The 16,031-nt window shown below is 43.8% G+C and overlaps 1 protein-coding gene across 1 annotated transcript in view; it reads right to left on the bottom strand.

Moving 5' to 3' along the window:
- The window catches only part of reck (reversion-inducing-cysteine-rich protein with kazal motifs), a 68,866-nt gene extending 53,408 nt beyond the window's left edge, over window positions 1-15,458 (bottom strand). The window contains exon 1 of the mRNA XM_031320466.2: window positions 15,261-15,458. Coding sequence (XP_031176326.1) covers window positions 15,261-15,333 — 73 coding nt within the window. The 5' untranslated portion in view covers window positions 15,334-15,458. The remainder of the gene's footprint in view (window positions 1-15,260) is intronic.
- Between the last annotated feature and the right edge of the window lie 573 nt (window positions 15,459-16,031).

The following is a 16,031-nucleotide window of genomic DNA, read 5'->3' as shown; positions in this document are numbered from 1 at the left end:
GCCATTGAGCCACTAGCACAGCTGACAATCAAGGGTTCTTCAGCCTATTGCTGTATGCTGAGTTGGTTCATTTGTCGGCACACTTTCTGGCCTAAATGAACTCTCACTCCCACCCCCTCCCTCTCACACACACACACACACACACACACACACACACACAGAAACAATGGCAGGTGGAGGCCCCCGGCTGGCTGCTAATGAGAGCTGGCCCCATTCCTGCTCAGCACCCCCCACATCCCCTCCCCAGCTACATTGTTACACTCCGTCTCTGGAATGAAGCACAGTGCAGTCGACCCCTCAGCTAAACATCGAACCTCATTCAGCACTTCATTGACTAAACACTGTGGCTATTCTCTATTTAAACATGTGTAACTGCAATGTGAACATTAATCTGTTGACAGTGCGTGTCTACATTTGGAAGCAAGACTAAATCAGTTAAAAAAAAGACAATTTGAACTTCTCCTAAAAGACTTTTGTCATACTTTTCTATCTATGTTTGGTGAAGAAACCCAAGCGATCAGACGGGATCGTCATAGAAATCATGTTGTATGTACAGTATGATCGTACATACATCAAGCCAGTATGGCTAACAGTTTGGATTGACTGTGTTTAGTGTATCCCTTGTCCATGCTACAGGTAGTTTAGATCAGCCCTGACAGTCCTTCATCCTTCATTAATTACTAAATTAATGAAGTAATAAATTACACTAAATTAAATTGTTGATGCCAGAACAAAAGATCCAAATATTTCAAACATTTTTAACTTGGGCCTGAGGTGGAAAAGATGTTCTGTTGATAGAAAGAACAGTGCAGCGGACATGTGAGAACATCAGATCTGTGTGACATTAATACATGAAATGTAAATAATATATGTCATATTTCCAACATAGTTTAATGGCAACCGACTAGAGAATAAGTACCAAAACTGTGGATGGAAACACACGTTTTCTGCAAATTCTGTTCAAACATTTGGATGGAAACTTGACTGAAAACTCTTCTTCCTTCATGTCATTAGTTTCCGACTCTCTCACGCCCCAGGTGACAAACATCACACGGGAATGTGGGAACATTTACATGATGGAGACCTTTATCTGACTCAAAACAAGTATTCCCACAGATAAGGGATGTGTCAGCATGAGCTCTGAGATCTCATGGGGTCCAACGACGGGGGGGTTACTCAAACGTTAGGGGGTCAACTGTGTTCAAAGTCCCACCTGCCAATCACATTAACAGTATTTTTGTTTGTTTTGTTTCAGCACGTGATGGTCAAATTGAGTTTGCAGCTTCAAACCACAAACCTCAGTCAGTTATCTGTGCCATGTGTGTGAGAACACGCTAAGAAAAACAACTTCCCATCCAAACCATTCCCCACCTGACCGAAAAAGAGAGAAAAACATCTTGTGATGGCAATAACCATCAAAGTAGAGTTTAGATTCTCTGCCCGAGCCCGAGCCACGGGCCGATATTTCCCGCCACTATTCTCGGTCCGGTCCCTTGATCAAGCATTTGTGTTCTTTTTATCATTACTTTATAAGCCTAATTGGGTGGGGAGAAAGCTATGCCAAAATCATGCGCAGCGTCTCCTCCACCCGCACGCATCACACCGGGCCTGCTGTGCTGTATTGTGTAGCTTAAGTGCAACATGGAGCTTGAAGATGTAAAGAAAAAAATTAAAACAGGAGAATTAACTTTGAGCAAGTTTGGAGGAAAGTCGGAGGTATGGAACCATTTTAAACAAGTCGTGGGCAGTGACAACATATGTGTCGGCTTTGTCGAGTGCATTAAGTGCGGCACGCTGCTCGCCTATGACAGCAAAAAAAACGGGGACGATAAACAGACACATGAAGCAGGCTTGCCATGGCAGAAAGGATGATAGTCAGCCTTCAATGTCCTCTTTTGTTACTTCTCCAAGCATACCCCTTCTAAACTGATTTCTGCAGTTCAAATAACTCGGAATTGTAGTTGAGAACGTCAGTTATAACGGCCCACATCTAAAAAATTGTTTAAATCGGGCTCTGGCTCATAATTACAGTTAATGTGTCGGGCCAGGCTGGGCTCGGACACAATGTGCACTGGCTCGGGTAGGCTTGGTTTTTTGGGCCCGATCTAAGCTTTACATCAAAGTGCATGAGAATTCCACATTAACTCCAAATCTGAACTCTCAGTGGTGACACGATGTGGTGTAAAATGGTGAAGGCGGGGCTGCTGGGGACCGTCTATGAGCAAATCTAGACGAGTGTGGACTAGGAGAAATAATACGGAAACACTACAGTGGTTTCTGTGGAGCAACTCATGCAAGCTGGGAATTCAACAGATTCTGCCATTGAATATGTCCCAGATGTTGTGCAACTTCTACAGGCAATCATGTCAGATTGAGATTTCAATAGATGATATCAGTGCCTGGTTAGTTTCTGGCTCACGGAGGCTCACACAAAGAACAGACTGCCTGTCGGGCTCTGCTCGGGCTCGGGTACTGCTGCAGTTCACTCTAACTATAGTCTCCTCCCATTCCCATGCTCTGGTTCCACTCATCCTCGCTATCTGTGCCATATTTGGGTCATCTGCTGTTGTGAGTGGATATTGACATTTAAATGTCTAGACCTCAAATATGGGATAACCCCACTTTTTCAGACTTACTTCCAGGAATAGCAAAATGTCTTACGCATTAACCGCATTTAGAAAACCTGAATATACACGCTAATATTGGTCGGTAAAGGGCATAAAGTAAACTAAGCTGGTTTTCTAAAAATTACCAATTTGGGTAACACAAAGATATTGCATGAATGCTATGTTATATGTCATTACTTAATGTCTAATATCATAAATTACCATGACATTCAGCTGCATAGGCTAGGTGTTATTTTATAGTAACATTGACAAACTCCTGCTGAGTATCAAACTATCATATCTGTGAACCATGTGGCAGCTGTCAGTCATTCGTCTGATAGGCAGAAGAAGCGAATGTGAAGCGATCAGATTGTTAATGTAGAGAGAGAGAGAGAGAGAGAGAGAGAGAGAGAGAGAGAGAGAGAAAGAGCTCCAGTCCGCCCAGTACCGCAGGCAGAGAGGCGGCGGGCCAACTGACACAATGTGTGTTCATCCGCTCAGTACGTTGGATGCTACAGTTGTCATCAGCCCATTAAAAGTCTACAATAATAAACCTTTTCCAGCCTTTTAAAAGGAACACGGCGACTTATTGGGACTTTAGCTTATTCACCGTATCCCCCAGAGTTAGATAAGTCTATACATACCCTTCTCATCTCCGTGCGTGTCGTAACTCTGTCCGACGGCTAGCATGGATCCTGAAGGTAATCGTTTCCATCTAGCCTACTGCTCCGAATAAGTGACAAAATAATGCCAATATGTTCCTATTTACATGTTGTAACACTACTACTACTTGGGCGGAGTGATATGCTTGCAGCACCTGAGAAGCACCGAGCAGAGAGTAGCAGTGCTTCGCCTTTCTGAGAATATAGTTCCCAGTTTACATACGGTTAGAAGATGGCTGGGTCTCATGTGACCTTGTTATTTGTACACGCTGTGACTATACAAATCACAACATGTAAATAGGAACATGTTGGCGTTATTTTGTCACTTATTGGGAGCAGTAGGCTAGTTGGAATCGATTACTTTCAGGATCCGTGCTAGGCTAAGCTACCGGTGGAGCCGTCAGACAGAGTTACAACACGCACAGAGATGAGAAGGGTATGTATGGACTTATCTAACTCTGGGGGTTACGGTGAATAAGCTTAAGTCCCAATAAGTCGGCGTGTTCCTTTAAAGCACGTGGGATTTAAAAGGGCACTCATTGGTTCAGCCACGACTACAGACACATCCTCTGGTTCATTATCACACAGGATGGGAGCCTCACATGAAGATATTTCGTTATTATTGGCTCATCGATGGAAAAAAAGTTCAATCCAGAAGAAGCTGTACACGATATGAACTCAGTCACACCAGAAACACTTTAAAAAAAAAAAAAACAGCTGTGATTTAGGGCCAACCACAGTCTAATTGATTTGGTAAAGGCAATACTGAACAGCTCGTCATTAACATTCCAGAAAACATCCACAGCCAAGTTTCCTGTCTGTTGATTCCCACTGCAATAAACTACACAACCATAATAACACTGAGGGTGGACTTCAACTGTGTGTGTGTGTGTGTGTGTGTGTGTGTGTATATATGTGAGGGGGTGGGGATAGCTACAAAAGCTTCATTGAGCTTATAATTCATGTGCATTTTAAATATTTTGGCAGTAAAAAAAAGAGCCACGGCTATAAGCCCAATAGCCAGGCCCTAAACACGCCCCTGTTCACCCTGTAAGTGTCTCACGTTGGAACTGTGTTAGGCCAGTGTGGACAGGATTATTATTGGATGGTTGTCATGATGAGACAGCGGGTCCAGCCAGGCACATGTGTCACAAACTTTCTAACGTTAAAGTTCAGCTTTGAAAAGAGACAGAAAGCACTGACTCTGATTCCCTGGCTACTTTCAACAGATGAACAGCAGTGGCGCGTGTTAAGGGCCATTCACATTGTACGCGCAAACGGCAGCGCTGCGCTATGAAACCCATTATTGTCAATGACATGCGCGCAAAAGAACTGGTCTGCCGCTGCGCTGAGCAAAGCGCAGCGCAAGCGGCATTTTGCGGCTGGCCGCTCTTGCGCGTGCCACGGTCAAAGTTCAACATGGTTCAACTTTGACCGCGGCACGCGCAAGAGCGGCCGCGGTGTGCTGTGACGTGTCTGAATAAAAAAAAAAAAAGTAAACACCGAACACACGTGGATCCACCAACGGAACAAGGCTTTCCTATGTTTCAAAGACAGAAACATCATCTCCACCAAATCACTACTGTGTATCCTACACAATGTTGCATGTAGCCTACTGCACGTCTGATGTAAACACTGGACGCAGACGTGACGTGCATTCAAATATTGGCGCATGTATGACGTAAATTTGCGCTGAGCCTGGCGGCAAGCACAACAAATATAGTTGGGAATAGGAAAACCTAACGGTGAGCGCAGCGCATGCCGCGTACAATGTGAAACGGCCTTAAGTGTGTGTAGGAATACTGCTTCCTGCATTCCTCAGAGCTGCTGGGGGGGGGGGGGGGGGGTTAATGGATGGAGGTCAAAAGGTCACTTCCTGTGCATTGATTCATTGAGATTTGCCATAAAGAGAGGATGTTTGGTGGAAAACACATTTTTCCCAACGCGTATTCATTCATCATGTAGAAGATAAACTGTGCTCTCCGTGTTTCTGTCTCTTTTCACACAGGAGGTGTAAGAGAGATCCCTGAGAGGAAACGGAGCCAACAGTTAGGATTTGCTGACATTTGGTGACATGTGACACGACGCAGCTTCCCTCAGTTGAACATGGATAAAGAAGTAACGGTGTGGCAGACTGACCTGAGGCAGGCCGCCCTGCGGCTCTGTGTCAGTGCTCTCCTGTGATGGACGCTAACACGGCATCAGGACTCTGAGACTCTCTATTGTTGTTCTCAGTTATAATATGAAGGGACTGTGTTACTTAAACAGTCAGGGCCCTATTTTAACAATCTAAGCGCACAGTGTGAAGCGCATAGCACAGGTGCGTTTAGGGCGTGTCCAAATCCACTTTTGCTAGTTTGACGGTGGAAAAAAGGGTCCACGCGTCGGGTGCATGGTTCAAAAGGGTTGTACTTAGTGTCTTCATTAATTCACAGGTGTGTTTTGGGCGTAACATGCAATAAACCAATCAGAGTGTCATCTCCCATTCCCTTTAAAAGCCAGGCGCGTTTGGACCTTGGCGCATTGCTATTATGGTGGCGGATTTGCACCGTAATATTTTTATTTGTAATCTTTTGCATGTGTGTGTGCTGCTGCGCTTCCCTGTGTGTGTAACAAGCATAGTGTGCGCGCGCTATGCATAAGCCTAGGCACATTTTACTAATTTGCTGTTAATATAACAATAAAATGCTGCACTATTGACTTTAGCGACAATGGCGCGATCACTTCCCGCTGCCTCAAGACAGCAATACGGCAAGAATGCACCTGAACACACCTCCCTGTAAGACCAGCACGCCCATGGGCGCGAAGATGGTCGCAAGTGCATTTGCTATTTAAACGACGCGGGCGCTGGACGAGAAATTGACAACTGCGTCGGTCTTAAACTAGCAAAGACACTTGTGTCGGGCTTTGTGCTGTGCTGCGCCGGGTGCAAGATAGGGCCCTAAGTATCTTTACAGTGTGGAAATCTAACACAAGTGGACTTCCAGCTACCACAACGTTGGCCATGGTTGAACTATCACAGTGCTGGCTGTTAGGCTGCTGTTCATCGGCTGTTAGATGTTGGCAGTTTGGCAAAGAGAGACCACGAGCCAATCCGCTGCTTCCAGTCTCAACAAGAAATAGAGAAACGCGTTCATGCCTTTGTTTTTCATAGACTTGATTACTGTAACGGTGTCTTTACAGGTCTGTGTAAAACATCAATTGGGCAACTTCAGTGTATTCAGAGCGCCGCTGCCCGACGCCTCACTGAACCCCCCCCCTGTTCTCAGAGCTTTGAACTGGCTTGCTATGAATCACAGAATTGATTTCAAAATCTTGTTATTGACTCACAAAGCACTGCATGGTTAGGTAGCATACAAACGCACACACCAGACACACACCCTCCAGAACGGCTGAATACTAGAGCAGATGTCTCACACACACACACACACACACACACACACACACACACACACACACAGCTCCAGATGGTAGTGTGTCCTTCCCCCTCATTTCATATTCGATTAGCTGAATCAAAGGAGGACGCAGACCTGACCTGTGTGATGGGAAATGACATAATGAGGGGCATATGGCCACATACAGCGAGGCACAGAGGGTGGTGGGGGGAGGCAGAGGCAGAGAGGGGGGATTCAGCGAGAGGAAAAGCATTTCAGTATGAAGCATCTCCATCAGGTGGAGGTGGAGGTGAGAGGTGGCACAGTGTAACTCTTGACGGTGATTCTCCAGGCATCACTTCATAACTGGCTTTGTAAGACCAAAAGGTAAAAACTATTTCTCAGGACATTAGTCCCGTTTCCATCCAAATGCGTCGCAAATTTGAGCCACATTTCGAAAAGCGAATGAATGCTTGTTTTTCATCGAGATAAGCAGCATCTCCAGTCAGAAAGCCATTTTACCACTGCAGAAGACGAGGGCGCAAGATGACTTCATCAAAAGAGTGCCAGTCGGGATGCCCCGGATAGCTCAGTTGGTAGAGTGGGCGCACATATATAGCGGTTTACTCCTCAGGCAGCAGGCCGGGGTTCGACTCCGACCTGCGGCCCTTTGCTGCATGTCATTCCCCCTCTCTCTCCCCTTTCATTTCTTCAGCTGTCCTGTCAATAAGGCCTAAAAATGTCCCAAAAATAACCTTAAAAAAAAAAAAAAAAAGAGTGCCAGTCGAAACCCCAAACAGTGAAAAACTATGTCGAAAACTTGATGGAAATATGACGTTCCTGTTTGTTTGAGTCCCCTTTGAAAAAGTCAGATTCATTTCCATGTAAGCTGTGGTAGTGTCTGCTGTCAGAGTGAAGATTTGTGAAGGACGGTCTCTGGATGGGCAGACCCACTGTGTCCCTGCCTCCATGCTTTTCTTTTCCCCCAGAGAAGAACCTGAACCCCTTGCATGGATAACCCAGGCTTAGAGACTAGCAGACCCTCAGCAGTGCTGCAGGAAGTTCTACAGCAGCAACATGCAGCCCAGCTTCACACTGATCACACTCACACGACAGCTACCAGCTCCTGCTCCAGACTACAGCCACTCCATCACTTGCACAACACAAACACAGCTGTTAAATCCATCTATACATGAGGTCAACATGGTGTCAGAAATACAAAAGTCTCCTTCAAAAAACATCAGGGCACACTGTAGGGTTTGTGCCAATTAAATGCCTTTACTCTACACGGCAATAAGTGCTACAAAAGACCAAGGCATGGGGCCGACATCGGCCTCATCAGGTTGTATTTGGGAGTTATTGGAAATGCAGTACAACCAAAACAAACTTGATCTTAATCTTGTTCGGTTTCATTTCCATGTCTCCAAACAATCTACTGACACACTACTGTATGTGGGATCAGTCACATCATCAAGCCGACTGGAGCCCTGAACAATAAAGTTCCATCGTATTCAATTAAAACTTAATTGCAGTTCTACTCGGAGTGCTTCTGGCAAAGCATTTGTTTCAGAACAATTCATTTCTGGTGAGAATGCAGATATATATATATATATATATATATATATATATATATATATATATATATATATATGCTAACATGATAAAGACGTCCAGGAAATGAGCAGAAAATGTAATTATCCTGGAATAGCCTTTGAGCTACAGAGCCAATAATTCTGAGAATATTAAACATCTCAGCTGCTGCTGCCCAAAATCAAAATAGATCTGAGCTTTAGTCCTTAGGGAAGGCTTCTCATTGGCCGACATGCCACCAAGGCCACTGACTAAACAGTATGATTTCTGACTTTGAGTTATTGAGTAGACAGAAATGTTGTATAGCATATAAGGGTGAGTCACGTCTCCATGTATGAATTGTGATTATTGCTGTGTGGCCTACTGTAACAGCCTTTATAAATGTATAGCCTATAACTGGAACAGATTTTGCTCCATACAGTACATCTCGCTACCTTTAAGGTGAGTCACTGTTACGGTTTAGGGATATTTCTGTTTCCAGTTTGTTCATTTCTGGTGTCTTTATTGTTTATTTGTGCATTTTCCCTGTGTTTGTATATTTTATATGTTACCTGTTTGGATATTTCTTTTGCCTTGTTTGTAGATTTCTGTATGTATCTTGTTTTGTATATTTCTGTTGTGTATATTTGTATTCCCTGTTCATTGTGTAGTTTGTTTACCCTGTTGACTGTTCTGTTCTCTGTGTGTATTTCTGTTTCCTGTTTTATTTTGATAGTCTGTTTTCTGTCTTGTCATGTCTAGTTTTACTTTTTGTGTTCCCGCCTTTGTTGATTGTCCTGCCCCGCCCTGATGTGTTTCACCTGTTGTATCACCTGTCCCTCATTTGTTCATTACCTCATGTATTTAACCTCTGTGTTCCCTTTGTCTCTTGTCAGATCGTTTTGTATTCCGTTGTGTCCTGTCCCTGTAAGTTTGCTCCTTTTGTTTCCTGCCCATGTTGCCGTCAGCCTGTGTTTTTCCTGTTGCTTTTGTATTTTTCTGAGTTTTTTCGTATGGTTTTTCCAGCCTCTGAGCTGCTTTTTGTTATCAATAAATCCCTGAACTCAAGCCATCTCCTGCCTGCCTGCCTCTCCCTGCATTTGGGTCCACTATTCCTCACTCTTCACAACAGTCACGTCTCCATGTATGAGTCATTACAACAGACTTTTTCCCTGAGAGAGAGAATGAAATATCCCAGGAAATTCATGTCACGTCAGCTTAAGTGCCTTCATAGCCAGCTACATGCTAACACAAGCTAACGGTACAGCGTCAGTGGTAAGGCTTAAGCGTGATTTATGGTTCTGCGGAGGCTCCACGCAGAGCTTTCGCCGTAGCCTACGGCCGTGGCCTGATGTTTATACTTGTGCGTTGGTGTGTGTGCATCGATGTCTTTAAGAGAATAGCAGGGCCGACAAGTGTGTGTGTGTGTGCCTGGGGAGTGTGTGGTAGAGCGTGTGAGAGAGTGACGGTGATTAGTTTCCCGCAAGGAAATTAGATTTCCAGCAGCAGATTTCAGCGGCTTACAAAACACTCTTTAAATAAAAGAGGTATAAAAATACAGTATAAGAATAACAAACTTTTAGCTAAATATTTTTTACAAAAAGTAAACAGTAAAAAAACAAACTACAGATAAATAAAGATAAATATATAGGACTGTATGGTATTGTGTTATTATACAGTGAATAAATTAGCATACATTAGCAGTTAAGAGCAGTTAGAGTCTCCAGGTATGTATGTGAGTAGATTATTAATTTATTGGACAGTGAATGAGTGAGTGGCTACCACTCCTTCCCTTCTGTTCTGTTCTGTCCTCTTTACCCTATTTCCTTCTCCCCCTGAGTGAGGAGTTGTAGAGTATGATGGCATGAGGGACAAAGGAGTTCTTGAGTCTGTTGGTCCTACACTTGGGAAGGAGCAGCCTTCCACTGAACAGGCTCCTCTGGTTGCTGATGACGGTGTGCAGGGGATGGCTGGCATTGTCAGTAATGTCCAGCAGTTTGTCCAGTGTCCTCCTCTCTGCCACCGTCACCAGTGAGTCCACCTTCATGCCAACCACAGAGCCGGCCCGCCTGATCAGTTTATCCAGTTTATCCATTAACCAGTAACATAGCTCAAGCACGGCGTTCGTCGTTTGACTGATCGCGACTGTTTTCCCAAGATGTCGCCGACGACTAGCGTTATAAGCTAATTAGCGGTTTGCCCTAAAACTGGTCACATTCAATTAGCATGAAAACAAATACCAGAGAACGGTCGACTCGGTACCCATGTGTTATTAACCCCTAGGTTCATTATGCATGGGAATTGTCCTTTAACCCTTGTGTTGTCTTTGGGTCAAATTTGACCCGTTTTCAAAATTTCTATATCAGAAATATGGGTTTCTTTTTAACTACCTAATTTTGATTACCCAAAAATAACATGGAGGATTCCACACAACGGCTTCGCAAGTACAACAAAATATCGGATCTCCACTTTCATTGAATTTTAGGGTGTTTTATTTCATTTTTTTTGCATTGGAAAAAAAAAATATGGAAATGTTTCTAAACAGTATCCCGACTGAACGTTGACATATAGCCTTCTGTGACGATCCTTCCTTTAACATTAGTCTAAATAATTCATAATTTCTGCTTTTGTAACTCAAGAATTAGGTATAGTTTTCTATAAATGAGGTTTATTGACCATGAATTCCAAAAAGAAGTGTAAAACTAGTGGTAATAAGTTGGTGTTAGTGGTGTTTATACGTTAGGGCTGAACGATTAATTGCATTTGCGATAATATCGCGATATGTTAAAATGCGATTTCCTAATCGCAAAGGCTGCGATTTGGTCACATGACTCGCGAGAGCAAATCAGTCTGCACTCCGCAGAGAAAGCATCAACTTAGCACGCTAACGCTACGTCGTACCTTGAGCAGATTTCTGTCATTCAAACAACTCTGAGTTGTAGTTTAAAACTTTTACAGCCATTTTAATAAAATGAGGGGTTTTATTCGGGCTTGAGTCCATACATGCAGTTAATGGATACAGGCACACAGAACTCAAGGCTCGGTTAGCAACGATTAGCTCTGATTAGCGGTTAGCTCCGGTTAGCAGTTAGCTAGCTCCGTTATAAAGATATGAGTGGAGGAGCTGCCACTGAGAGGGGTAACAATCAGACTGATAAATGACGTTCGGGGAGCTTTCACAGCAGCGTGGCCGCGGTGTTTCAACAGTTTTATTAGTACAGTTAATCCCACGGCAAGAACACCAGCAACTAGCTAACGCAACAATAGCCTCTCTGAGCAAGTGCACACGGCAGCACGTAACTTCACTTCATTGTGCGTTGTTCATACTATAAAATGATTTATTGTTTGTCTTTGTTGAATAATACAGAAGACAAAGTGCTTAAAAAAATAATTGAATATCGAATCGCAATTGCAATATTTGGGGAAAAAAATCGCAATTAGATTATTTTCAAAAATCGTTCAGCCCTATTATACGTGGTAGTGAAAAGACGCGTTAAACATCAAAAAAGCGCCAAAACTGTTTAAGAAAAAGTCTAAAACGTCACAAGAAGTGTTGATTTTCAGTTTTCAACCGGCAAATGCACGGTTGATGGAAGACAACACAAGGGTTAAGAACAAGCTATTTCTTTAGAGGCGGAACATTGTTCCAGCAAACTATTCGCAGATTAATTAACATTGCTTTGCCAACGGTCGCCAGTGTTTGGAATAACGCCGTTTAAAAGAACGGCGTTAGGTAACGTTATTTTTTCAGTAACGAGGTAATCTAACTAATTTCTTTTCCCGTCGTTACAACGCCGTTAACGTTACTGGACGTTAAATGCGGTGCGTTACTATTCATTGATTGAATAAACTGTAATCCGAACGCACCCCTGGCTCACAGCTAGTGAGGAGGTGGGTTAATAACGAGGTAAGCGATTATGATTGGCTAAGGCAGAGTCATGTTTCATGGTAGCCAATCGGAGCCAGTGTTTTTACACACATGCCAGCACACGCGCCACACACACACACACACACACACACACACAAACACACACACACACACACACACACACACAACAGCCAAACAGAGATTCGATGAAGCAGAGATGGCGAGTCAGGAGCAATCCGATGAAAAGTTGGCATTTTCAAGGTGGAGATATAAGCACTACTTCAAATTCATTGTGGTCAAAGGCAAGAATGTGCATGTAATGTGTACATCATGTCCAGGAGCGAAGACTTTGTCGACATCCGTTGTAAGCATCTCACAACGGCACACGCATCTACAAAGCTAGTGGCCAAAAACACCGATACCTCCACCACAGATGATAGCTTGCCATCCACTAGCAAAGAAGGACTCGGAGCAAAGTCATCCAAGCAGCAAAAGCTAGACCTTTCTGCCTCACAACAAAAAAACTGCTCAAAAAAATCCAAATTCTTTGACACATAGCAACTTTTTTTTTTAACAGTAACGCAAATAGTTACTTTCCCTGGTAACGAGTTACTTTTATTATAGAGTAATTCAGTTACTAACTCAGCTACTTTTTGGAACAAGTAGTGAGTAACTATAACTAATTACTTTTTTAAAGTAACGTTCCCAACACTGACGGTCGCATCGTTACGATGAGCAGCGTGGATTTTGGTCTAAAGCCAAACCCAACAGCACCGCTGTGTGGCACCGGAAAAACAGGGCCGCTGCCTTCTGGTGCTTTGAACTCAGAGTCTCGGGGGGAACAAAGCCAGGTCAGTCAGTTACTGGAACATTCTGAAACGTTACTTTTACTGAACTCATTGGGCCAGAAAGACAAACTGTCAACCAAAGAGCTGACCCTTAGTGTCTCTGTCTTTATATTTAGCCTGGGCGAAAAACACAGGAAAGTGTGGAAAAACAGCGGGAAAAAAAAACATTCGATTGCATAGTCAATTCAAATATCACTATGCCAAGGGATAGCCAAGAAATGCATCTGTGTATGCTGCACTTTCATCTTGTGTTCACAGAACTATAATTAGGTTTGCGGGACTCAGGCCCATGGCTGCTCGCAGTGGACACGGGAAGAAAGGGGGCTGCAGTTCACTCTGCTGCTTCCCCTCCTCCTCCCAGTCTGCTCTCAGGACTCAAATTGGTTCCAGATGCATTCTCTCCCGGCTCGCCTCCACGACCAAAACACAACAGGAAAGAAATGAAAGAGACGTTTTCGCAAACTCCTACAGAAGTACGGAATGAATGGAATTTCTACACTAAATAAGTGAAGCCATTATCTCCCTAACAGCATGCTGCTGTTCACATCTTTTGGGCTTTTCTGAGAGCTTCATGGCTGTCACCAGCCGCTGGAGACAATGTGCACCCCAAATGAGGATCTGAGAGCTGTGTTTCCTTTCATGTTCCTGGCAGATGTGTCAGGGAATAAAAAAAAAAAAAAACTGTACAAAGTGATATTTAGCCAGAGCAAATCCACATCCTGCACCCATGTGGACTCAACATCAAAGAGCAAAGCCATTTCTGAGCCCGGACTCTGGCTGAGCCGGGACAACAGCTGAACACGGCTCGCCAAAAGGCTCCAAAATGTAACAACACAGTGCAAAGTGGCAGCTCCATGTTGACTCAGCCAATCACACGCACACCTCTGTGCTTTCTGAATGCCTTCACAGCTCCAGAGGATTCATTAGCACCCGGGGGCTAATACAGACACACATAGACACTTTGATTTCCTAGTGGTTTTCTCACCTATGGATGGTGAAACATGATTTTTACACACACACACACACACACAGAGTGCGTCTCACTATCTTTGTGGGGACCCGTCATTGACATAATGCATTCCCTAGCCCCTTACCCTAACCTTAACCATCACAACTAAATGCCTAACCTTAACCCTTACCCTCACCCTAACCATAACCTAATTCTAACCCTAATCCTAAAACCAAGTCTTAACCCTCAAACAGCCCTTTAAACTTGTGGGGTCCAGCATTTTGACCCCACAAAGCTGTCGGGACCCCACAAGTATACTGTATTCCCGGTTTTTGGACTCCACGAATATAGTTAAACAAGAACACACACACACACACACACACACACACACACACACACACACACACACACACACACACACACACACACACACACACACACACACACACACACACACGTGACATAAAAAATTATAACTTTGCCAACAGTTATTCCTAGAAGCTGAGTGAATTTGCTAATAACCAAAGAGGCGTCCATCGCGGTAACGGTCCCTTTTCACTTTTTTCCGACCCGCTATGTTGCTCTGTTTCCTTCCTATCCTACACGGAACCCAACACATCTACTTTCACGTCTATTAATCAAATATTAGCCGACGGAACCCAGCGGGGAATGAACGGTTTAAGCTATATTAACTACGCCACAGTTGTCTTTAAACTTCAAAGGCATATTGTCGTGTTGTCAGTGCGCGCTACAGGCTAACCCCTGACTCTGCTCCCACACAGAGCGCCATACTAACATTACAATCATGGATTCACTCAACACACACACGTTAAAATCACCACTAAAAACCTTTTAGGAATATCACAGATGCACTCTTTAATTCGGCCACCAAAAAATCCACTGAACATGATTCAATTCCACCTTTTCCAATTGTTTCCCCGGTCTTCCGACAGTGTGTTCACACCTAACGGCACACAGTCCGTGGTGGGCGGTAGCTCGATGTGGACTGGATCAAACGGGGCTTTTATTGAATAAAGTGCTGGCTGCTAGACATTTCGCTGCCCGGATTTACCAGAGGACTTTCATAATTCGGAATGCAACCTAATGACTAGTCTGCGAGATGCTCAGGTAACACTAATAAGCAAAGAAATGTCACATTGCAGGATTTGCGAATGGAGTTTGGCGTGGTGTTCTCACTACAAAAGAGCGAAATGTATCAACAGGATGCCAGCTGTCAGTGAACAACAACAAGTGAGTCCTGCAGATGGCTTTCCGCATGAATTATACACTGTCCTGTCATTTATCAGCCAGTTCTTAGCAGTGCATTAAATGTGGACGTAGGCTACAGTTCAATCACAGACAGACGTACGTTAACGTTACTCACCCTGAGCTCGGAGCGGCTGGCAGTGAAAGTTTACGGCGAGGAAGAAAGTGATTATCTGGAAACACACACGCATCTTATTGAAATCCTAAAGTGCATCGTGGACAAGAAGACATAGAAAACACTGGTGCTGTGACATGCTCCATTGGTCATCTGTTAACTAACTCTCTCTCTCTCTCTCTCTCTCTCTCTCTCTCTCCCTCTCTCTCTCTCTCTCTCTCTCTCTCTCTCTCTCTCTCTCTCTCTCTCTCTCTCTCTCTCTCTCTCTCTCTCTCTCTCTCTCTCTCCAGCCCCCGGTTTCCACAGGACATGCGCAGAACGGAGACCGGTTAACGGTGACCGCTTTTTGATCCAGAGACAGAGGAAACAGCTTTAAACAGATACGTTTTGCTTTTCATGGATGTATATTTTCCCCATTGTTTTATAGATTAGAATCAATATCCTGTTGTGGAAGAAGTATTCAGATCATTTACTCTGTTACAGTGAAAGTCCTGCATTAAAAATGTGACTTAAGTAAAAGTATGTAGTATCATGAGGAAAATGTAGGTCAAGTATTAAAAGTAAAAGTGCTCAATGCAGAAAAATCCTCCCATTTTAGAAACTGGAAACGAGGGTGAAAGCGTGAAAAAGGGGTCCACACACAGCATCAAGAAAGAGTGTTAAAAGCTGCAAAAAAAAAGTTGTGTGTTTAATGGTCTAATCATCTCAGCTGGACTTGTAGACCGTTGTATTGTTGACTAGTTTGCTTTAGAATAAAATGTTATTCTACTGTAT

Source organism: Sander lucioperca, chromosome 23 (genome assembly GCF_008315115.2).
Source record: "Sander lucioperca isolate FBNREF2018 chromosome 23, SLUC_FBN_1.2, whole genome shotgun sequence".
NCBI lineage: Eukaryota > Metazoa > Chordata > Actinopteri > Perciformes > Percidae > Sander > Sander lucioperca.
This window is presented reverse-complemented; position numbering and strand designations above follow the sequence as displayed.